Source organism: Theropithecus gelada, chromosome 1, assembly GCF_003255815.1.
Source record: "Theropithecus gelada isolate Dixy chromosome 1, Tgel_1.0, whole genome shotgun sequence".
Taxonomy (NCBI): domain Eukaryota; kingdom Metazoa; phylum Chordata; class Mammalia; order Primates; family Cercopithecidae; genus Theropithecus; species Theropithecus gelada.
In genome coordinates this window covers 162,636,195-162,659,584 of record NC_037668.1, presented here as the reverse complement: position 1 = coordinate 162,659,584, position 23,390 = coordinate 162,636,195, and the positions used below count along the sequence as shown (strand labels likewise).

The 23,390-nt window shown below is 42.1% G+C and overlaps 1 protein-coding gene across 6 annotated transcripts; it reads left to right on the top strand.

Annotated features, from left to right (window-relative positions):
* The first annotated feature begins 3,968 nt into the window (after positions 1-3,968).
* Positions 3,969-22,713, top strand: TMEM183A (transmembrane protein 183A). Of its 6 annotated transcripts, none has more exons than XM_025384970.1 (8): positions 3,969-4,195; positions 4,393-4,482; positions 5,247-5,414; positions 12,167-12,323; positions 13,237-13,417; positions 15,758-15,838; positions 18,661-18,808; positions 20,717-22,713. In XM_025384970.1, exons 1-8 carry the CDS (start codon positions 4,087-4,089, stop codon positions 20,809-20,811), a joined length of 1,029 nt encoding a protein of 342 aa, XP_025240755.1. In that variant the 5' UTR covers positions 3,969-4,086; the 3' UTR covers positions 20,812-22,713. The 6 variants fall into 6 exon arrangements, with proteins under 6 accessions (XP_025240755.1, XP_025240718.1, XP_025240745.1 ...); XM_025384933.1 differs by having other exon boundaries at positions 18,653-18,808; XM_025384960.1 differs by having other exon boundaries at positions 12,164-12,323.
* Positions 22,714-23,390: the final 677 nt, after the last annotated feature.

Here is a 23,390-nt window from a genome sequence, read left to right as displayed (position 1 = left end):
GCCACTGTGCCTGGCCAAGACAGTGTTTTGTCCTGCCTCAGACTCCTGAGTAGCTGGAATTATAGGCATGTGCCAGCATGCCTGGCTAATATTTTTTTTCTTTTTTTGTATTTTTAGTAGAGATGGGGTTTCACCATGTTGTCCAGGCTGGTCTCAAACTACTGACCTCAAGTCATCCACCTGCCTCGGCCTCCCAAAGTGAACAGTGTGTTTTTTAATATATGAACTTTGGAGATAGTCTGAATTCTAACCCTGCCACTTGTATGTTAGGTACTAACTAGTCTTTTAGCATTTTAATAAACTGGAATGAGTTACCTTCCTTATGACTCTATGTATTCTCTCCTCATGCAGTAGAAGCAAAAACGAATCAGTCACCTAAGGTGTTTTCAAATAACAACCACCACAACTTTTTCATCACTATAATAACAGCTGAGAGGATTACTATGTGCTATTTTTAGTGCTTTTTATGGGTTAATTCAATTAATTATTTCAACAACCCAGTGAAGCAGGTGTTTTTATTATCTGAAATTTATAGGCAAGGAAACTGAGCTTGAGCTTCAGAGAGGTTAAGTAACTTTTCCAAGGTCACATAGATAATAAATGGCAGAGGGAAATTTTGAACGCAAGCAAGTCTGACTTCACAATCTGCACTCTAGACTACTTTCAAAATACTTTTTTTTTTTTTTTTTTGAGACAGAGTCTCACTCTGTCACCCAGGCTGGAGTGCGGTAGCATAATCTCGGCTCACTGCAAGCTCTGCCTCCCGGTTCGCGCCATTCCCCTGCCTCAGCCTTGGGAGTAGCTGGGACTACAGGCGCCCACTACCACGCCCGGCTAATTTTTTGTACTTTTAGTAGAGACGGGGTTTCACCGTGTTAGCCAGGATGGTCTCGATCTCCTGAGCTCATGATCCGCCTGCCTTGCCCTCCCTAAGTGCTGGGATTACAGGCGTGAGCCACCGCGTCCGGCCAAAATATTGCTTTTTTATACTAAACTGCCTTTAGTAGGAAATCCCACTGTCATGTATGTATTCAAACCGAAGGGATACTTTTCCAGTACCTCCAAAGCAATGATTCCCAGGCTTTAGGGTTTCACAGGCTATTAAAATTTAAAAGAAAATTATGACAACCAACATAGATTTGCCACTTTTAAGTTTTCATGAGAAAGGACCCTAAAAAGCAAACACCTCCTGTGATCATTTACTATTAGTGCAAAATAAATAACAATTTTCTTTTTCGAGATGGAGTCTCGCTCTTCACCCAGGCTGGAGTGTAGTGGTGAGATCTCGGCTCACTGCAACCTCCGCCTCCTGGGTTCAAGCTATTCTCCTGCCTCAGCCTCCCAAGTAGCTGGGACTATAGTTGCCCACCACCATGCCCGGCTAATTTGTTTTTGTTTGTTTGTTTTTTAGTAGAGACAGAGTTTCACCATGTTGGCCAGGCTGATCTCAAACTCCCGACCTTGTGATGCACCCGCCTCGGCCTTCCAAAGTGCTGGGAGTACAGGTGTGCACCACCGTACCCGGCCTAAAGGACAATTTAATACCAAAAAAGTAGGGTGGACATAATCTAGAAAGATAGCATTCAAATGCCGTATGTATTTATATATTGTCCTTAAATTTCCCACTTTTCTGAGGAAAATATTTGAAAACATTTTCCTTCCACTTTCTTCCTAATAGCTAGGTGAAGCCACTTGCATTTAAACATAATAATAATTTTAGTAATTTTTATTTGTCTTCCTAGCAAGAACCTGTATCCTCTGGTCTGGAGATTAACAGTGCTATTATTAATTAAAAGTTGTTGCTTTTTAATAAAAGGTGGAATGAAGGAGCAGGATCATTTGTTCCACTATAGTGGCCCATGGATTTGCTTAAAATCTTCTCAGTCTAGAAATTTTGAAAGATGAAATAAACAGTTTTGGGAACTAGCATTTCTTTCATCCAATGCATTAAAATAGTAATTACACTGCTGAAAAATGAGAGAACATTCTTGTTAAAACCCAAGTTTTTTATAGTGACAATGTAATAGGGTTTATGTTTCTTGTACATTTGATTCCCTCCAGAATCTGAATGCCCGAGTGTTTTCAACAGGGTGCCACATGAGTAGAAATCTACATATATGTCAGCCTTGTGAATTTTTTATTACACTTTTTTTTTGGTCTTTTTTTTTTTTTTTTTTTCCTTTTGGTGGAGAATGGGGTCTTGTTGCTGCCCAGGCAGGTCTCAAACTCCTGAGCTCAAGGACCCTCCCACCTCCACCTCCCTAGGTGCTGGAATTACAAGCGTGAGCCACCATACCTGGCCATGAATTTTTTATTGATAACATTGTAAAATGAGAAGTCTCAGCACTTACCATCTGCATTTTGAACTGGACTACAAACATGAATTGCATATCAATAGAAACCTTATTTGAAATAATTTTCTTTTGTTAACAGTTTATTAGACATTTGTTTCATGTTGTAACCTTAGATAAATTAAATTTGAATATTTCACAATTGTAATCAATTATCTTCAGCTTCAATTTTAATTCCTAATTGATTCAAGCCTATTAGCACGACCCTGGTGGTAGTCTGTTACATAATGTTAGTAAAAGGCCTGAGGTTTTTCTCCTAAAGAACTTTGTGCTCGCTGGTTAGACTGAATATAAGACACTCTCTGGTAGATCCAGCGGATTGGATGCCTGGGTCTTAAGTTTCCCAAGCTAGGGATAATCAACCTTTAGGAGCTGCAAGGAAGTTAGAAGGATAAAGGAGAATCACTTAGGACACCAAATAACTTCTTATTCGTCGTGGTGATACAGTAAGCATCACTGATAAGGAAGCAACCCAGGGTCCTGCTCCCTTACAGTTCTGTAACCTTCACTCAGTGACTCGCTTCTGTCTCAACACAAAGGAAAGACGTTATTTTTTCTTTTTTTCCTCTTTTTTTGAGGCAGGTTCTCGCTCTGTCGCCCAGGCTGGAGTGCAGTGGCACAATAATGGCCCACTGCAGCCTCGACCTCCCGGACTCAAGTGACCTTCTTGCCTCTGCGATAGTTTTTCATGGATGCTTCTAGTAGTTTTTTGGAGGGACGGTGTGTTAGGAACAAACTGCCCAAAAAGCTTCTTGGTACTGCCGACACTTCCCCCAAACCCTTCCGTGCTGTCCACCCCTCCCCCTAATGCTCTACAACTCTTTTCCTCCCCCAAGCCTCTTTACACTTCTAAGCCCTTACGAAGCCAGCAGACTTCACTTATCAGACCTTGCTGCAATAAACTCCAATTACAAACCATCCGGACCGCACGGGGAGGCGGTGGGAAGCATAAACAAATTTTACCTACACCCTCCTGTAATAAACGTCACAAGGTAATATGTGGCAAAATTAACCAGCAAACAACCCCAGGGTCTCTTTACCCCATATAAAACCCTCATTTTGTAAGCTCAGGGGTGCCTCCTCTGTCTGTCGTGTAGCAGCCGGCAAGTTAATAAACTTCCTCGCCTGATCGCGGGTCTCTCTCTCGTCCTTTCTCTCGGCTAACCTTACATGGTGATAGATTGGAAACTTTTAAGAACTCCTCCTATTTTGAGAATTCAGAAATTTATTTATAGCTTTCGTAACACAGAGTGAAGACTCTTACAGACCTATGTTGGACTAGCAGGCGCTCAGTCTCTGTGGTCCGAGATAGAGCACGAAGATGACAGTGTATACGCATTTTGGTGCTGACGTGGACCTGGAGTGTGGACAGAGGAGTTACTATGAAGAATCCCGGAGACCAGGATGTAAACTCTCAATTCTAATCAACACAGGTGTGGGCTCCGGGTCTGAAACACCGTTCGTCTCACACGAGTTACGGCAATACCCGACACCACCCAGCACAACAGTTGTCTCTCTACCTGGAACCCGGACCCAGCTTGCTTCGCGGGTGCCGAATGATGACGTACCCGTGCACCTGGCGATGATTGGTTCGCATAGAGCGGCGTCTTCCGCCAAAGCGACTCGGACCCCGGACCTATGTTCTCGCGAGAGTTAGGGGCCTCCGGTGTGGGATGGCCGCGGAGCCGGGCGGAGCTGGCCTGCGGCTCCCGTGGCCGGCTCTCCGGTCGGAGACATGGCCCGGGGGCCCGGCCCGCTAGGCAGGCCTCGCCCGGATACGGTCGCCATGCCCAAGAGAGGAAAGCGACTCAAGTTCCGGGCCCACGACGCCTGCTCCGGCCGAGGTAGGTTAGGGGGGCAGGGGCGCCGAAACATTTTGGGGCTGGCGGCTGGGAGGGGGCTGAACCGTGCAGAGGTGAGCGCGTCTGTCCGCAGCTGGAGGGCGGCTTGGTCCGGGGGCCTGCAGCGAGGAGGAGGTCTTTGGCGGGGAAGACGCTGACGAGAGAAGGCCTCTTCCTTGAGGGTTGGTGCTGTGTTGCAGTGACCGTGGCGGATTACGCCAACTCGGATCCGGCGGTCGTGAGGTCTGGACGAGTCAAGAAAGCCGTAGCCAACGCTGTTCAGCAGGAAGGTAAGCTTTGCGCGAGCCTTTAAAGACTCATGCCGCGAAGACAGAACTAGGCATTTTATTTTCTGTTTTTCTTGCAGTCCTTTAGTCGTCTTCCTGTAACCGTGTTTGCTCTTGTCAATGTTAACTTATATATTGGGGGCGGAGGAGGATTAGTCAAGAGTAGCAGTTTCTGCAGCAGAAGTATTTTCTTTCTTTCTTTGCATTTAAAAACATGTTTGCATACTCTAGTTTCCACTGCATTGTTCTTGGGTAATCTCTTTGCTGTAGTTCACATATATTTTACTCTGCAGTTTGCTTCCTTGTTTGATAACCTTGGAGTGTTCTTTTCCTTTTCGGTGTTTCTCTTGCTTTCAGTCTGTTTACTCATGGGGCTGAGACTTGTATTTTATGACACCTACTGCCTCCAGCTCAGGACCAGGGCTAAATTGGATTCAATTTGTCTCAAACATTTCTCTGTAGAACTTACGAGAATACAAATCATCTTGTATCTTGCAGGGTTTATAGTGGAAAAATTGTGCACACCTTTTTTCTTCAGGGCTGAAAAAAGGAGTTTCTGCAACTTTGGAGTCAGTTTGCCCATTACTTTCCTTTCTTTTTTGTATTTAAAATACTAAAATCTTTTTTTTTTTGGTGATAGATTCTCACTTCTCTCTCTCACGATGTTTTTATCCCCCCTTTCCTGAATGGATGCTGATACCTTGGCTAAGTTGTTTGTATTTCTGGGTGGAGCTGTGTGCCATCTCATTCTTCTCATTTTCTTCTAGTAAAATCTCTTTGTGGCTTGGAAGCCTCTCAGGTTCCTGCAGAGGAAGCTCTTTCTGGGGCTGGTGAGCCCTGTGACATCATCGACAGCAGTGATGAGATGGATGCCCAGGAGGAAAGCATCCATGAGAGAACTGTCTCCAGAAAAAAGAAAAGCAAGAGGCACAAAGGTATGGAGCTTGCTCTCTTTTGGTTTATTAGACCTGCCTGTGGTGACAAATTGAAGATGTTACTTTCCCGGTAGCACAGGAGGAGGTATAAGAGGTGATACCAGGAGAGTTTGAAGAAAACTTGGCTCTCCACAAGAACCTTGGTAGTGGGACAGGATTTAATACACTTGGGCTTTCTTCTTTCTTTTGTCTGAATTCGAGAGGGAAAGAGATTAGTATGTGTTATAGAGTTCTGGAACTGTGAACTGGACTATAGTAGCCCTTCATTGAGAACATGTTATTATCAGGTTAAAAACCCACATGGCAATGTGAAAATAAAAGGCCTTTGCAATTTCTGGATTTCTGAATGTTACTGTAAGGAAGCAGAGATGTAACCAAAAAATGTTTTCCCAAATATGTGGATTTTATGTTACAAGTTTTGTTACACACAAACATAGACATTATCATGGGCTTTTAAGTGCTCTACAATTAGTAATGTCTGCTTCATGTCTAATAACTACTGTGGGAAATAGAAAAGTAGGTGATTTTTAAAATATCCTAATGGCAATGAAATGTACACAAATGAAGCAAAGAATAGTAAACTGATGGTATATAATGTGCCAAACCATCATTCAGATTCTGGGTTTTCCTCCAGACTTAATGAGTCAGAATCTCTTGGGATGGAACTCAGAATTTTTTTTTTTTTGAGACAAGGTTTTGCTCTCTTGCCCAGGCTGGAGTGTAGTGGCAAGATCATGGCACACTGCAGCCTTGACTTCCCGGGCTTAAGTGATTCACCCATCTTTTGAGTAGCTGGGACTACAGGTGCTATGTCATCATGCCTGCTAATTTTTTCTATTTTTTGTAGAGATGGGGGTCTCACTATGTTGCTTAGGTTGGTTTTGAGCTCCTGGGCTCAAGCAGTCCACCCACCTCGGCCTCCCAAAGTGCTGGGATTATAGGCATAAGCTACCATGCTTAGCCCAGAATTATTAAAGCTAAAGTGGTTCTGATGATCAGCTGCGTTTAGGTGAAATAGTGAGACTGGGCGCAGTGGCTCACACCTGTAATCCCAGCCCTTTGGGAGGCCGAGGTGGGCAGATCACAAGGTCAGGAGTTTGAGACCAGCTTGGCCAATATGGTGAAACCCTGTCTCTACTAAAAATACAAACATTAGCTGGGTGTGGTGGTGTGCACCTGTAGTCCCAACTACTCGGGAGGCTGAGGCAGGAGAATTGCTTGATCCTGGGAGGCGGAGGTTAGAGTGAGCCATCACATTGTGCCACTACACTCCAGCCTGGTGACAGAGTGAGACTCTGTCTCAAAAAAAAAAAAATCATAATAATAATAAATGATGTATGTATTTTTGGTCTCAGATTTACCAGTACTTTCACCTGTACCTGAGAATCAGATAATAGATATTTTTATTTGTTAAAGTATATTGAAGTAATAAGTTAATGAAATTAATGGTATGATTGCTTTGGAATTACTCCAGTTATTGTTAGTCATATTCCTCTTTTTCAGGATCCAAAAATTAATACAGGTTGAGCATTCCAAATCTGAAAAGCTCCAAAATTTGAAATTTTTGGAGCACTGACATGATGCTAAAAGGAAATGCTTATTGGAGCACTTCGGATTTCTGATTTTTGATTAGGGCTGCTCAACCAATAAGTACAGTCAGGATATTCCAAAATGCGGAAAAAGCCAAAATCTGAAACACTTCTGGTCCTGAGCGTTTCTGATGAGGGATACTCAGCCAGTATTGACAGTCTTCATACTTATTTGTCCTTAATTTTTAACTTAAGTTGCTACTTATCACCATTCTATTAGGGATTTATCTTGTTTTGGACTTGTTCCACAGAATGGCTTAGACTTAAGAAAAAATTGAGATAAAATTTATTCCTTTAAAGTGTACAATTCAGTGGTTTTAGCATATTCACAGAGTTGTGCAGCCATCAACATGGTCTAAGTTTAGAACATTTCCATTACTCTAAAAAGAAACCCCATACTTATTAGCATCCCTTCTCATTCCAAACCCTCCTCCAGTCCTTGGAAACCACTAATCTACTTTCTGTCTCTACAGATTCACCTATTCTGACACTTCGTGTAAATGGAATCATACAATATATAGTCTTTTGCATGTAGCTTCTTTCATTTAGCATAATGTTCTCAAGGTTCATCCATACTATGCATGTATCAGTATCTCATTCTTTTTTATTCCTTTTTGTTTGCTGCTGTGAACATTCATGGACGAATTTTTCTGTGGACGTAGGTTTTTTCATTTTTGGTTAGATAGGAGTGAAATTGCTGTATTATACAGAAACTCTCTGTTTAACTTTTTGAGGAATTGCCAAACCATTTTCCAAAGTGTGTGCATCATTTTATATTTCCACCAGCAGTGTATAAGAGTTGCAGTTTCTCTACATCCTTACCAACACTTATTATTGTCTGACTTTTTAAACTATAGTGGATGTGGATTAGTATTTGTCTCCTTGTGGTTTTGATTTGCATTTCCCTATGGCTAATGATATTTGCCCATTTTAAATTGGATTATCTTATTATTTTTTTTAAAATTTTTTGAGATGGAGTTTTGCTCTTGTTGACCAGGCTGGAGTGCAATGGCGTGATCTCGGCTCACCGCAACCTCTGCTGCCCAGGTTCAAGCGATTCCCCTGCCTCAGCCTCCCGAGTAGCTGGGATTACAGGCATGCGCCACCATGCCCAGCTAATTTTTTGTATTTTTAATAGAGATGGGATTTCTCCATACTGGTCAGGCTGGTCTCGATCTCGAACTTCAGACCTCAGGTGATCCACCTGCCTCGGCCTCCCAAAGTGTTGGGTTTACAGGTGTGAGCCACCGCACCCAGCTGTCTTTTTATTACTGAATTGTAAGACTTCTTTATCTATTCAGATTACCAGTCACTTACCAGATATATGATTTGTGGCTTACAGGCTCTTAACCATAATTCATATTTTACTTCCTTATTCTACTTTACCTCCGTTAGGGTTCTCCATTCCATCAGACTGGTCTTTTTTTTTTTTCTTTTTAAATTTCTTTTTATTATTTTAGCAGGTGTAATGTATTTTTCTTCTTTTTTTAAAAAGCCTTTTTTTTATTTTTTTTTTTTATTTTTATTTTATTTTTTATTTTTATTTTTTTTTGAGGCGGAGTCTTCACTCTGTCGCCCAGGCTGGAGTGCAGTGGCGCGATCTCGGCTCACTGCAAGCTCCGCCTCCCGGGTCCGCGCCATTCTCCTGCCTCAGCCTCCCAAGTAGCTGGGACTACAGGCGCCCGCCACCGCGCCCGGCTAATTTTTTGTGTTTTAGTAGAGACGGGGTTTCACCGTGTTAGCCAGGATGGTCTCGATCTCCTGACCTCGTGATCCGCCCGCCTCGGCCTCCCAAAGTGCAGGGATTACAGGCGTGAGCCACCGCGCCCGGCCAAAAAGCCTTTTTTTTAATGACACATGTAGAAGAAGAGAGAATAGTCTGATTATAACTCCATATAACTATTACCCAGCTTCAACAGTGATCAACTCATGGCTATTAAAAAGTTTTTTTTTTCATCTCTACTAAAAAATACAAAAAATTAGCTGGGCAAGGTGGTGGGCGCCTGTAGTCCCAGCTACTTGAGAGGCTGAGGCAGGAGAATGGCGTGAACCCAGGAGGCGGAGCTTGCAGTGAGCTGAGATCCAGCCACTGCACTCCAGCCTGGGTGACAGAGCGAGACTCCGTCTCAAAAAAAAAAAAAAAAGTTTTTTTTCTCTTTCTTTTTTAAATTACCATTTTGTTTTTTTATGCTATCAACTCACGGCCATTTTTACTTCAGCCATTACTCCCCCACCCCAACACACACACACACACACACACACACACACACACACACACACACGCTGGCCATTTTTACTTCAGCCATTACTCCCCCACCCCAACACACACACACACACACGCTGGGTTATTTTGAAACAATTTCCAGATATACCATCATCATCTCTGTAAATATCTTAGTAGTTACTTTTTTAAAATACCATTATCACATCTAAAAGACTTAACAGTAATTTCTCAATGTCATTAAAATCTTGTTAGACTTTTCTGTTTACTGTTCTCACATGTTTTGCTTTTCTGAGTCCCTTGGTTTCGTGTTAGCATTTATTCATTTGACATGCTTTTCCTCTTAACCTATGCCTGTCAAAATTCTTCATATCCTTTATGACTTACCTCCATGAAGCTTTCATTTACTGATTCTGTTTACTTCGTTTTGAAAACTCATTTAATAATTATGTATAACACACTGACAGTTCTTCATTGTTTACTAAATTTTGTCTCTAAAGACAAAACTTTTGATAGTACTCTGCTTTGTAAAAGTCCTTATGGGTCTCAGTAGAGGAAATTTTTGTTTTTTTTTTTGGTTTTTGTTTTGGATTTTTGAGACAGGGACTCACTCTGTTGCCCAGGCTGGATTGCAGTGGTGCAGTCATGGCTCACTGCAGCCTCGACATCCTGGGCTTGATTGATCCTTGCACCTCAGCCTCCTGAGTAGCTGAGACTACAGGCATGTACCACCATGGCTGGCTAATTTTTAAGTTTTTTTATAGAGACTGTGTTGCCCAAGCCGATCTTGAACTCCTGGGCTCAAGCCATCCTCCCACCTTGGCCTCTCAAAGTGTTGGGATTACAGGCATGAGCCACTGCAGTCAGCCACAATAGAGGAAATTTTAACTGTCACTTGCCTTCTCTTTCAGAGAGAGAAGAGGTAATATGGAAGAAAGTGGGGCCTGGACATGGTAGACTGAGTCTTGCATGATTACTGGAGATTATAAGAGGGATAAGAATTAGAAAAGATGATGTTTTAGACATATTGGGTCTCTGTTGTGAAGAACCTAGCCAAAGAACTTGATCTAATCATAGAGTTGTGGGAAGTAGTTAGCTAGAAAAGCAGGGGCAACTTTGGGGAGATGGTGTAAGGGCTTTTTCCCCAAGAAGGAAGAAAGCTGATAATTTTAGGATAGTTCTAGGACTAGGTTTGAAATAAGGGTTAGGGTTAGGATTAGCTCAGATTCAGGTATGTTTACAAAGCATGTGTATTAACTGAACCTGAGAAGTATAGTAGACATCAAGGTCAGGAGAATTAACACTAATGAGTGAAGAAGGAAGAGATAGGGATACTTTTTTTTTTTTTCTTGAGATGGAGTTTCACTCTGTCACCCAGACTAGAGTGCAGTGGCCTGATCTTGGCTCACTGCATCCTCCGCCTTCCAGGTTTAAGCAGTTCTCTGCCTCAGCCTCCCAAGTAGCTGGGATTACAGGCGCCCACCACCACGCCCAGCTAATTTTTTTGTATTTTTAGTAGAGACGGGGTTTCACCATCTTGGCCAGGCTGATCTTGAACTCCTGACCTCGTGATTCACCTGCCTTGGCCTCCCAAAGTACTGGGATTACAGGCGTGAGCCATTGCACCCAGCATGGATATGTTGTTAAAGAATGACTAGGTGTCTCTGGCAAGGATCATAGGTCAAACTTGCAATGAAACAAGGAGAAACTAGAAGAAAAAAACATGTTTACAGGTAGTTGTGTGTAATGAGAATGCACTGTAACTTATCTGTTTTTTTAATTTAATTTGTACTTTGAGATTTCCTTATACCATCCTTTTTTTTTGTTTTGTTTTGTTTTTTTGTTTGTTTGTTTTTTTGAGATAGAATCTCACTCTGTCACCCAGGCTGGAGTGCAGTAGTGCCATCTCAGCTCACTGCAACCTCCACCTACCGGTTCAAGCGATTCTCTTGCCTCAGCCTCCCAAGTAGCTGGGATTACAGGCATGTGCCACCATGCCCAGCTGATTTTTGTATTTTTAGTAGAGACAAGAGTTTCACCATGAGGATGGTCTCAATCTCTTGACCTCGTGATCCGCCTGCCTTGGCCTCCCAAAGTGCTGGGATTATAGGCATGAGCCACTGTGCCCAGCCTCCCTATACCATCCTAAAGTCAATTTTGTTTTTTTCCCGACTGAAAATGTTTAGTGGGTGGAGACTTAAGAGAAACCAAGAGCAGGGCTTAATAGCATAAAGCTGAAATTTGGAGTCAGAAAATCTTGGTTCTATTTCCTTTGACTGAGTGACAAGGTTTTTTTTTTCTTATTAGTAAAACGGGTGCAATAATATTTTTCTTATTCTATTGAAGAATTATTAGAGTTGAATTATACAATGTGTGCAAAGGCACTTTTGAAACTTCAAAATGATGGCCAGGTGCAGTGACTCACGCCAGTAATCCCAGGGCTTTGGGACGCCGAGGCGGGTGGATCACTTGAGGCCAGGAGTTCGAGACCAGCCTGGTCAACATGGTGAAACCCCATCTCTACTAAAAAATTAGCTGGGTGCGGTGGAGCATGCCTGTAGTCCTAGCTACTCTGGTGGCTGAGGCATGAGAATCACTTGATCCTGGGAGGCGGAGGTTGTACTGAGCTGAGATTGTACCACTGCATTCCAGCCTGGGCAACAGAGTGAGACTCTGTCTCAAAAAAAAAGTAAAACTTCAGAATGGTATTGCCAATAGTTGTTAAGTAAAGGCCTTAAGAACAAAACCTATTTACTTGGGCAACAGGAGGTAAAAGTTTCCAGCAGCTAGGATGAGCAGGAAATGATAAGTTTAAAGCGTTTCCGTGGACCTATTTAAAACCATTTTCTTAACTGTGCAATCCTCGGGAGAAATGAAATGAACGAGTATCTTCAGATATGTGTGTAGAAGATCAGAGATTATTCTTTTTTCTGTTTCAGAAGAACTGGACGGGGCTGGAGGAGAAGAGTATCCCATGGATATTTGGCTGTTGCTGGCCTCCTATATCCGTCCTGAGGACATTGTGAATTTTTCCCTGATTTGTAAGAATGCCTGGACTGTCACTTGCACTGCTGCCTTTTGGACCAGGTTGTACCGAAGGTGCGACCACAGAGACCTCACTCTTTTATCTGTGTAGCTGATTTCATTACTGTTTGTGATTTGGAGCTACTCACTGGATGGTGACCTCTTTTCACTTTCTCTACTCCATGTTGTCTGGGCATGACCCAGCTTTGGACTCCTTGAGCTCCTCTCTAATTTAAATTTGATATTATTTATTATCCAGGTAATTGTCTTCCATGTGGTTGCCTCCTTCCCCACTCCAGTATCCAGTTTCAGCAAAACGTCTTGCTTCAAGTCCCAGAGAGAACTGTCTTTGACTTTTCTTCAGAGGCTTATTTTAGCTAGAATGTTCAAAGCTGCAGATGCCTATCTGCTCATCTTTCCAGCTGGGTTAGGTGTTGCTTTGATTTGCTAGTCGTCTTTAAGTATTACACAGTTTTTGTACTTATGCAGCCTTATGTATAGTTGTAGTGGTGAGGAGTAGGTAAATTATGTGATTAGTAAAAGGGCTCATTTTTGATGCTAGGTGTGGAAGTGTAGTGACAATTGTAAACTGTCAGGCTGTGGTGGGAAAGAATGTTGAAGTAGAAAGGAGTAGAGAACTCATTGTAGACCTGACAGGAGAACCTGGTGGCTCTTCTCCAGTATAGGTTCCTCTAGGACAGGTTCTCTTTGAGCAGTTAAAGCATAATATACTGATACCAATTCAGAGTTTGCTCTTGTGTTCAGGAAAAAAGTGAGGATTTCAACTTTAAAAATGGATGGTGAACTGCAGGATTACAAGGCAAAGACGTAAAAGTTGCCAAGAGGTCAAGTAGCACTGGGGACAAGCTACCTACTGGCCAGTGGAATAGTGCAGTAAAGTTCATACAGAGACCAGGAGTCTTAGGAGACTGACCTAGAGCAGGAGAGACAGGTCACATATTGGTAGGAGTAATGTGTCATGTTTCAGGCACTACACGCTGGATGCTTCCCTGCCTTTGCGTCTGCGACCAGAGTCAATGGAGAAGCTGCGCTGTCTCCGGGCTTGTGTGATCCGATCTCTGTACCATATGTATGAGCCATTTGCTGCTCGAATCTCCAAGAATCCAGCCATTCCAGAAAGCACCCCCAGCACATTAAAGAATTCCAAAGTAAGTGAGAATTTGTGTTGGGGTTTGACTAATGGACTCTTGTATGGTAGGTCTGTTATCATGGATTGTCTCCAACTTCCTTGATGGGGAGGGGTGTAGGTCCCAGGCTGCTAAGGGACTAATGTAAACTTTCAGGGCTCAGAGATTTCACTTCTCCAAGACCTTTCTGCTGTGCTAGCTGGCTTATCTTATACTTACCTTAAAGCTTTCCGGTGCTTTTAGTGTATTCTTTATTCTTTTTATTTTAATTTATTTTCATACATTGTACATTGGACCCCTTTAGATATAATGGTTTTGATGGTTTGGGCTAGGAAGAGCATAACTGAAATGGTAGATGTATGCTGTAATTTTTAAGAGGGGCTTTAAATCACGGTACAGAGGTATGACGTGAACGTCTCACTATTTTTCTCTTTCTAATGCAACCTTGACATCAGGGATTCCCCTTTATTGTTGACCTTCTTAAAGGATTCTGGTGTAGACTTGACTTCTGTAGCATTTGGAAGTGCCCTGTGCCAGACTATTGCCAGGCTCTGGTAGGTCATCTCATAGACTATAAGGTACCCTGATTCATAAACCTTAGTTCTCTCAAGTTCTTTCTGTGTTCTAGGCTCTTTTTATCTCAGGATTTCCCTGATATTTTATATTCATACATTTATATTCAAGTCTCTTGTCATTCTTCTGATTTGTAAATATGTCTACTAGCCTTTGGTCCATTCTCTCTTTTTCTCCTCCCTGGTAAAATTACTAAATCATCTTTGCCAAACAAGGTTACTCTGTTCCTACCTCAAATCTGATGTTCCATAGCATTTCCCATTCTCTTGTAGTTTGTTTTTACGGTATTGGACATTATATAATGATTCTTCTCCCCCAGTTTAGCTCTAGGGTGATCACATTCTACCTGATACATATTAATTAAAAGGGTACTATTGATTTCAAGATTATCGAGGTTCCCCCCAGCCTTGTAAACTGAGGTGGTCAGGGCCATTGGCTGAGCTCAATTTAATATCATGCTAACTGGTGGATTTAGAGAAGGAGTAGAATGCCAGGAGAGTAGGATTTCACCCAGCAGCTGCTTCTGCCTGTAATATGAGTGGACAGTGTATCTTCTCACATTTACAGTGTCCCTTTCCCCCAAAACATTTGATAGTATCAGATTAACTGTGGTGAGTGTGGGGATCATCCGAAAGTTAGCCATGCCAGGAATGAATCAATTGCTGGGAGCAGAGCAGCATTGGGCAAACTCCTCATGCTTGACACATCTTAGCGGCTCCAGTGCACAATGCAAGTGCTACTGCCTAAATTCTAAAATACCCCTATCTTCATATTCTTATCATTGTCTATTAATTTTTTTAAAGTGACTGTAAAAAGCCAAAGTAGAATGAAAACTAAGGTCTTAATCCAGATAGTAAGCCCAGGCCATCTGGCTGCTGCTTTTGTGCCTTGTTAGAGATCTTCTGAAGAGGGTGTGGGGCCTGCAGTGGCAGGTGTCCCATGCTTGGCCTTGCCACTTGTATACCCATGATTGCGTGGCATTCAGGGAGTTGCCAGCATGCCTAAAGGAAGTTGTCCCATGTTCCTGGACTCCAGCTTTTCGTATTTGATTCCCCCTCTCTCTCTTTTCAGTAGCATAGCTTGTGTGGGACACTGGAGCCGTTGTGATGGCAGCAGAAGTGTTTTCCCTTTAAAGCCAAGCCCATTAATTTTGATGGAACAGCAGGACGTACAGGGCATGTCTGAAGGGCAGGACAGCTGGCACGGCGGACGACCCACCCCTTATCCCCTGGGAGGTACTTCACTTCTTGTGCTTAACCCTAGCTGTAGCCTGGCTTTCACTGAGGGGCTTATTCTAGACAGAATTCAGCCTAGCTCTGTAGTTTCCTTACTGGCTGTCTGCTCCCAGAGGGTCCTGAGCAGTTTGCTTCTATTATAGGGCCAGCCTCTCTGCCTACCTTATGGCCTTGTATCATCTTGCCTGGTGGCTGCTGGCTCTCCTTACATTTTAATGTAGAGGATTAGCCTGCTGAATCAGAGAGGATGCCCCAGTCTCTAGATACCACGTTTCTGTCTTTGAAGATAAGAACAATAGGGGTTGATGTCGGTAACCTCTGAGGTTGACTTATATTGGTCCCTCCTCTCCTTATTGAACAGCCCTGGGATTGTCTGTTTTTATGTTGAACCAGTGTCAACTTGGGAGTCTATCTGTGCCAAAGTAAAATCTCAGCATTGGGACTGTGGCTGGCTTTAGAGCTGTCAAACAGAAAGGTTTTTGCTGATTATTTTGATTAGTGTATTTTGATTTTTTTCTTTTTCTTGGTTTATTTTATTTTTACTTTCTTATAGTGCTTACTTTTCTGGTGCAGAAAGATTGTTGGGAACAGACAGGAACCAATGTGGGAATTCAACTTCAAGTTCAAAAAACAGGTATGTGGTCTTCTCTTTGTTTTTCAGATAACACCTTGTTCTAAGAGATTTTCCTAGATATCTTTCTTAGTCTGTTTGTGCGGCTATAACAGTACCACAGACTCTGGGTAACTTAAAAAAAGAACAGAACTTTATTTCTTCACAGTTCGACTGGGAAGTCCAAGTTCTTTGCAGGTTTGGTGTTTGGTGAGGGCCTGGTCCCTTTGCTTCCAAGATAGTGTCTGATTGAATCCTTCAGAGGGAAGGAACACTTTGTCCTCACATGGTGGAAAGTGGAATGCCAAAAGGGGCTGAACTTAGTGTGGAGACTCTCTTATAAAGGCTTTAATCCCATTCATGAGGGAGGGCCTCCCCAGTAGGTCACCTCCTAAAGGCCCTACCTCTTAATACTATTGTGTTGGAGATTAGGTGTCCACATGAATTTTGGAGGAGACATAAATGTTCAAATCATAACACTGGACATGAAATTGCCTTACTAAAATCAAACAGTATATAGCCTAAAAATCCAAAATCTGAAATGCCTCATAATCTGAAACTTTCTGAGTGCCAGCATGATGCTCAAAGAAAATGCCTTTTGGAGCATTTTGGATTTTGGGGTTGTGGATTTCAGATGCTCAACTGGTATAATGCAAATATTCCAAAATCTGAAAAAATCGGGAACACTTCTGGCCCTAAGCATTTCGGATAAAGGATACTCAACCCGAAATGCCATGAAAACAAAAACTATGTTGTATTGAAAGACAAAGATAACAACCTACTGCAAAGAGTAAATCTTGAGTGGATCCTGGATAAGTGAACAAAGCTATAAAAGACATTTTGGGGCAATTTAGGAAATCAGAATGTGCTATGGATAATATGAAATAATTGTTAATTTTCTTATGGGTGATAATGATAATGTGGTTATATGTAAGTATATGCTGAATTATTTACGAGTGACGTATAAATGTTGAGAGAACATATTAAGAGAATAGTTCCCAAAAGATTAATTGCCATTACAGGATAGCAGAAGTCTTTTTTTTTTTTGAGACGGAGTCTCACTGTGTCTCCCAGGCTGGAGTGCAGTGGCCGGATCTCAGCTCACTGCAAGCTCCGCCCCCCGGGTTCACGCCATTCTCCCGCCTCAGCCTCCGGAGTAGCTGGGACTACAGGCGCCCGCCACCTTGCCCGGCTAATTTTTTGTATTTTTAGTAGAGACGGGGTTTCACCATGTTAGCCAGGATGGTCTCGATCTCCTGACCTTGTGATCCACCCGCCTCGGCCTCCCAAAGTGCTGGGATTACAGGCTTGAGCCACCGCGCCCGGCCGCAGAAGTCTTAAGTCACCTTTACTTTGTCAATATATTTATGTATTATTTAAACTTATTTACCATTGAAAAAAGCTTTCATTATGGAAGGGGAAGCCTCATGTATTTCTGAATGTAAGCCTAAGAGACAGAAGACAAATTACATGAACTCTCCAGTTGCCAAGCCAATGAAAATTTTTTAAAACCTGGAAAAATTATGCCAGAGGCACACACATTGTTTACTAATCTGATTACTGGCCAAGCCTTGAACAGTGACAGTATTACTCAAAGGACAGCTGTATTATTAGGTGTAATTATGATCACCCTATATTCTTATGTGGAATTATGAGCAGATGTGGCAGTCGGTTTATAGAAACCCATAAACCCATTTCTCAGTAGAGGAGACAGGTGAAAACACATGGAGTGGGGTGGGGTGGGGGGTGCGGGGGTGAGGTGGGAAGGGAGGTGTTTTCACTCATCTCCTCTACTTAGTGTCTCACTGATGAGACACAAATACTATTAGTTATTCCTCATGTGATGGCAGGTGGGTTACAGATAAGTTTGTAGTTAAAGTAAACCTTATTTTCTTATTGATTTATTTCAAAAACATGGTTCTGGGGAAGAATTTTAGTTCTGATATTTTGCATTTGATAAGATCTGCACAGTCTGTGATATTCATTAGACATTGGTAGAAAGTCCACCATAGACCTGAGAAAGAATTGAGAGGCAGTCTTAGCAGTGGTGAAATGTGGCTAGAAGCAGACAGTAGGATTACTGCAGGAAAGTGAATGCTGAGATTTCCTTTAGTTCTGAGACTTGTGATTCCTTTGTTTTATGGGGTCTGGAATTAGGTGGCCACTTCTGCTTCCTTCCCTTTTGTACAGCAGATGTTCTTTGGAGTCTGACAAGTTACAAGGAATTTGCAATCTTTCAAACATTGTAGAACCTCTGGTAGAAGCTGTAAGTTTCCATTTCTTGTCAGATGGCAAGGGATACCATCTAAATGAAGTATAAACCCGCTCATCCAAATGTATTTCCCCTTCTTTCTTTTTTTTTTTTTTTTTGAGACGGAGTCTCGCTGTGTCGCCCAGGCTGGAGTGCAGTGGCCGGATCTCAGCTCATTGCAAGCTCCGCCTCCCGGGTTTTTACGCCATTCTCCTGCCTCAGCCTCCCGAGTAGCTGGGACTACAGGCGCCGGCCACCTCGTCTGGCTAGTTTTTTTTTTGTATTTTTTAGTAGAGACGGGGTTTCACCGTGTTAGCCAGGATGGTCTCGATCTCCTGACCTCGTGATCCGCCCGTCTCGGCCTCCCAAAGTGCTGGGATTACAGGCTTGAGCCACCGCGCCCGGCCCCCTTCTTTCAAAGGGTAGATTTTCTTTGATCTCTGTATAGAAACATATATAGAGAGAGAGGAGATAACGGAAAAATGTATCTCACTAGCTTTAGTTGAGCCATAGGATTTTCTTTGGTAGACTCTTAGAGCCATATACATTTCTTCTAAGCCATTGGGTTAATTCTTAGTTCTCTTTAGTCCCCTAGGTTAAAGAGCAAGTGTACAGGAGGATTGCAGCCTCCCGTTCAGTACGAAGATGTTCATACCAATCCAGACCAGGACTGCTGCCTACTGCAGGTCACGACCCTCAATTTCATCTTTATTCCGATTGTCATGGGAATGATATTTACTCTGGTAAGTAGGGACTCAGGATGTCATTCTCAGCTCTTTTTTTTTTTTTTCATTCTGAAAGGAGGTGAACCACAGCTCTTTTTTTTTTTTTTTTTAAAGAGACATGGTCTCACTCTGTCACTCAGGCTGAAGTGCAGTGATAGAATCATCGCTCACTGCAACCTAAAACTCCTGGGCTTAAGCTATCCTCTTGCTTCAGCCTCCCAAGTAGTTAGGACTACACATGCGCACCACCATCCCTGGCTAATTTTTATTTTTTGTTGCAATGGGTGTCTCACAGCGTTGCTGAGGCTGGTCTCAAGCAGTTCTTCCACGTCGGCCTCCCAAGTGCTGAAATTATAGGTGTGAGCCACTGCCTTCAGCTTTTTTATAGACTTTCGCTATATCTGAGGTTTGAAGGATATTTGTAAGTTTAACCATGAAGGAAGGTATCTTTAAAAAAAAAAAAGTTTGAAATCAGTCCTGTATGTTAGCAATAGACAGATTTGTGGAGACGTTAATTATATCTGAGAATATTTTACCTTCTTTTCTTCATTGTAGGAAAGGGAATGTTTTTGCATTTTCATGTGTAGTGGTCATTAATGATTGAGAAACATTATCCTATTAGGAAGAATGATGAGATATATACATGAGCACTGTATGTCAGGACCTTGAGGCATGCATAAGGGGTTACAAATGAGATATTAAAATATAGAGTGACTGGCTCAACTCTGTCCTTTGTGTGATATTATCACTGTTCAAGGCTTGGCCAGTAATTAGTAAACAATGTATGTGCCTCTGGCATATTTTTCCAGGTTTTAAAATTTTTTCATTGGCTTGGCAGCTGGAGAGTTCATGTAATTTGTCTTCTCTGTATCTTAGGCTTACATTCAGAAATACATGAGGTAACCCTTCCACAATGAAAGTAACTTTTTTTTTAATGGTAAATGACTTTAAATAATACATAAATATACTGACAAAGTAAAGGTGACTTAGACTTCCACTATCCTATAACTGCAATTTATCTTTTGGGAACTGTTCTCTTAATGTGTCTGTTAATATGTACGTACTCTGTCTTAAATAATTTTGTATAATTGAGATTGTGTCATATATGCAGTTTTTTTTTTTTTTTTCGAGACAGAGTCTTGCTTTGTAGTCCAGGCTGGAGTGCCATGGTGCGCAGTCTCGGCTCACCGCAACCTCTGTCTCTCGGTTTCAAGGGATTCTCCTGCCTCTGCCTCCGAAGTAGCTGGGATTACAGGTGCCCGCCACCACACCCAGCTAATTTTTGTATTTTTAGTAGAAATGGGGTTTGGTCAGGCTGGTCTCAAACTCCTGACCTCAGACGATCTGCCTGTCTTGGCCTTCCAAAGTGCTCATTAGTGAGGCTTTCTTTAGCATAGTTTAAACGTGAAGCTGAGAAGGCCTTATAATATTGTCCTTAATTTTTTGTATATTTAAAGGTTGGCTGGGCGTGGTGGCTCACTCCTGTAATCCCAGCACTTTGGGAGGATGAGGTGGGCAGATCACCTGAGGTCAGGAGTTTGAGACCAGCCTGGCCAACGTGGCAAAACACTGTCTCTACTAAAAATACAAAAATTAGCTGGTCATGGTGGTGCACACCTGTATTCCTAGCTACTCGGGAGGCTGAGGCACACCTGTATTCCTAGCTACTCGAGAGGCTGAGGCACGAGAATTGTTTGATCCCGGGAGGTGGAGGTTGCAGCGAGCCAAGATCACATCACTGCACTACAGCCTGGGCAACAGAACGAGGTCCTTTCTCAAAAAAAAAAAAAGATGTTCGTGTTATAATTTAGAGATTAATCTTGTGGCCTAGCCAGTGTAAATTAGTGTGGACTATTTCATTTCGGAGTGAGCTATTGGAAACCAAGGTTGTGTAAGTTGGATACTGAATCTGCTTTTCCATTTCAGTTTACTATCAATGTGAGCACGGACATGCGGCATCATCGAGTGAGACTGGTGTTCCAAGATTCCCCTGTCCATGGTGGTCGGAAACTGCGCAGTGAGCAGGGTGTGCAAGTCATCCTGGACCCAGTGCACAGCGTTCGGCTCTTTGACTGGTGGCACCCTCAGTACCCATTCTCCCTGAGAGCATAGTTACTACTGCCTATCCCTTGGGGCAGCCCTGAGTCTAGTCCATTAGTAATCAGATTCCAGTTTGGACGGGGCGGCTGGATTGTATATCTGGTTAGTAATGTACATGCTCTTCAGGTTCTAGGGCTCCTGTTAGGGGAGGGAGAAATGTTGAATCAAGAGGAAGAACTACTACTATGATTTATAAACATATTTTAATGTAAAAATTTGCATTGAAAAGGAGTGGCCCTGTTTTCTGTGTTAAAACCCCATTTGGTGCTATTGAGTTTGTTCTTTATTCTTTTATCCCAGTGAAAATTGTTGATCTTGCTCTAGGGAAAAATTAAACTCTTTGAATCTCCAAACAAGGAAGTTTCAGCATTCCCTTATGGATCAGAGGAACCTTAGAGGCCTGAAATTGTTGCTTCCAGTTTAGCTGCCCCTCAAATTCAAGTGAATATTTTCCCTTCTCCCTTTACCCTTCTCCAGAAATAAAGCAGGTGACAGGGTTTTCAGAATCTTACCAGATTGACTTGTGTATCTTTTTTAAAAAATAATTTGTGATATTTATTGCATACATTTTCTTTTGCCAGTTTTGGATTTTAGGTATTTCTTGCATGAGGTTGATAGTGATGATGATGACTTTATACCCTTGGTACTATACTAGGAACTTTACATAGTATCTCAACTTCTTACAGTCTTGCAAGGTAGGTGGTATTATTCCCATTTTATGGTTGAGAAAGCAGAATTAGTGATTATACCTATAACACCAGTAAAGGCAGAGCCAGGATTCTGACCCAGGTCTTTTTGTTATACCACAATTTTAAAAGATGAGTCTCATTTTTCTTGTGGTAGATGGTGGTAAAAGGGTAAAAGGGAGAGTGTACATAGATAAAAAAAAAAGTAAAAGGGTAAGTGAAAAGTTGATTGTGGTATATACCTTATTCTAATCAGCCGAAAAAGCATAGAAGATTGATGAAATGATCTTTTAAATATGTTACTTCTAAGTGAAATGTAAAACCAAGAAAGCTATTTCAGGAAGGATAGTGACACTTTCATTGAACTGTTAGAAAGGCATTTATTATGCTAAAATGTCATTAACAAAATGCATTGCATGTTGAAACCAGCCTCTTGAACCATAAGCACTTAGCGACTTTGCTCTGCCCTGTACTGTGCTGCTTCTGCCGTCATCCTGTGTGCCTACAGAAGCCTGGTCTTCATGCAGAAATGCTTATGTCCTCCTGTTCAGATGACTCCTGTTGTTCAGGTGTACTCTGAGAAGAGGATCACAAACATTTTTCTGTTTTGCTAAGAGGAAAACCTTGCTGCTTGTCTCTCCTCCCATCCTCCAACATCCAAAATTAACCAGTGAGCTGGATATTACCTGGATATTGCCAGGAGGTGGGCATTAAGACAATATTCTTTAAAAATGAAAATCCTGTGGAGGAGAATCTGAGGCAAACTGCTAAATTTGCGGGTTTTTTTTTTTCCTTACCATCTTCCCCAGGAATATTCTTAGAAAGCATCTGCTTAATTTTGCTCCTAACAGCTAACCTTATCCCACGTTGAGGGTGGTAATACAAGAGTGAGCCTGGGTCAGTCAAAAACAGAATTTGGGCATTTAAGTGATAACAGACAAAAAACCTAAGGACAATGAGCACTTTGCAAATCTCTACAATGAAAAGTTGCCTCTTTGAGGCAGGAGGAGAGAAGCACAGTCCCTGCCTGGTTGCCTGAACTAAAGATGCCATGGAGCAGGAGTGTCTTGGTGCATTGTTCCCCGCTTAGGAGTACCTTTAAAAAGGGGGTGAAATAAATTTGGCTTAATAATTGTATTCTGACTCAGCTCTGAGTTTTTTGTGTCAAATTCCATGGTACAGTGACAGATACAGTACTAGATACTGCCTCAGCTCTCTTCTCTCAGCATAATATTGACAAACACTTGGTAAAATGTGTTATCAGTGTATCTTGGCTTCAGCCTTCCTCTGCATTGACTGAGTTGCTGTTTCTAGCATGATGCATGCTTTGTTAGTGACAGGACGTGAAGTGTCTCAGGGATTTCCTTTTGGTGAGGACCCCAGACCACCCAAAGAAGAATTGGAACTTTCTGGACTACAGGTTAAAAATAGCTTTATAACTTATATATATGTTATATATTACATATATAAAAATATATAACATATATATAAATATATACCGGGATTTTGCTCTGTCAGTCAAGCAACATAAATTGACCCTTGAACACTGTGAGAGTTATGGATGCAGACCCTCTCACACAGTTGAAAATCTGCTATAACTTTTGACTGCCCCAAAACTCAGTAGCCTGCTGTTGACTGGAAGCCTTATTGATAACACAAACAGTTGATTAATGTGTATTTTGTATATGTAGTATATACCTTATTACAATAAAATAAGCTAGAGAAAAAAATGTTATGAAGAAAATCATAAAGAAGAGAAAATATCTTTACTGTTCATTAAGTGGGTCATCATGTTGAGCAGGCTGACGAGTAAG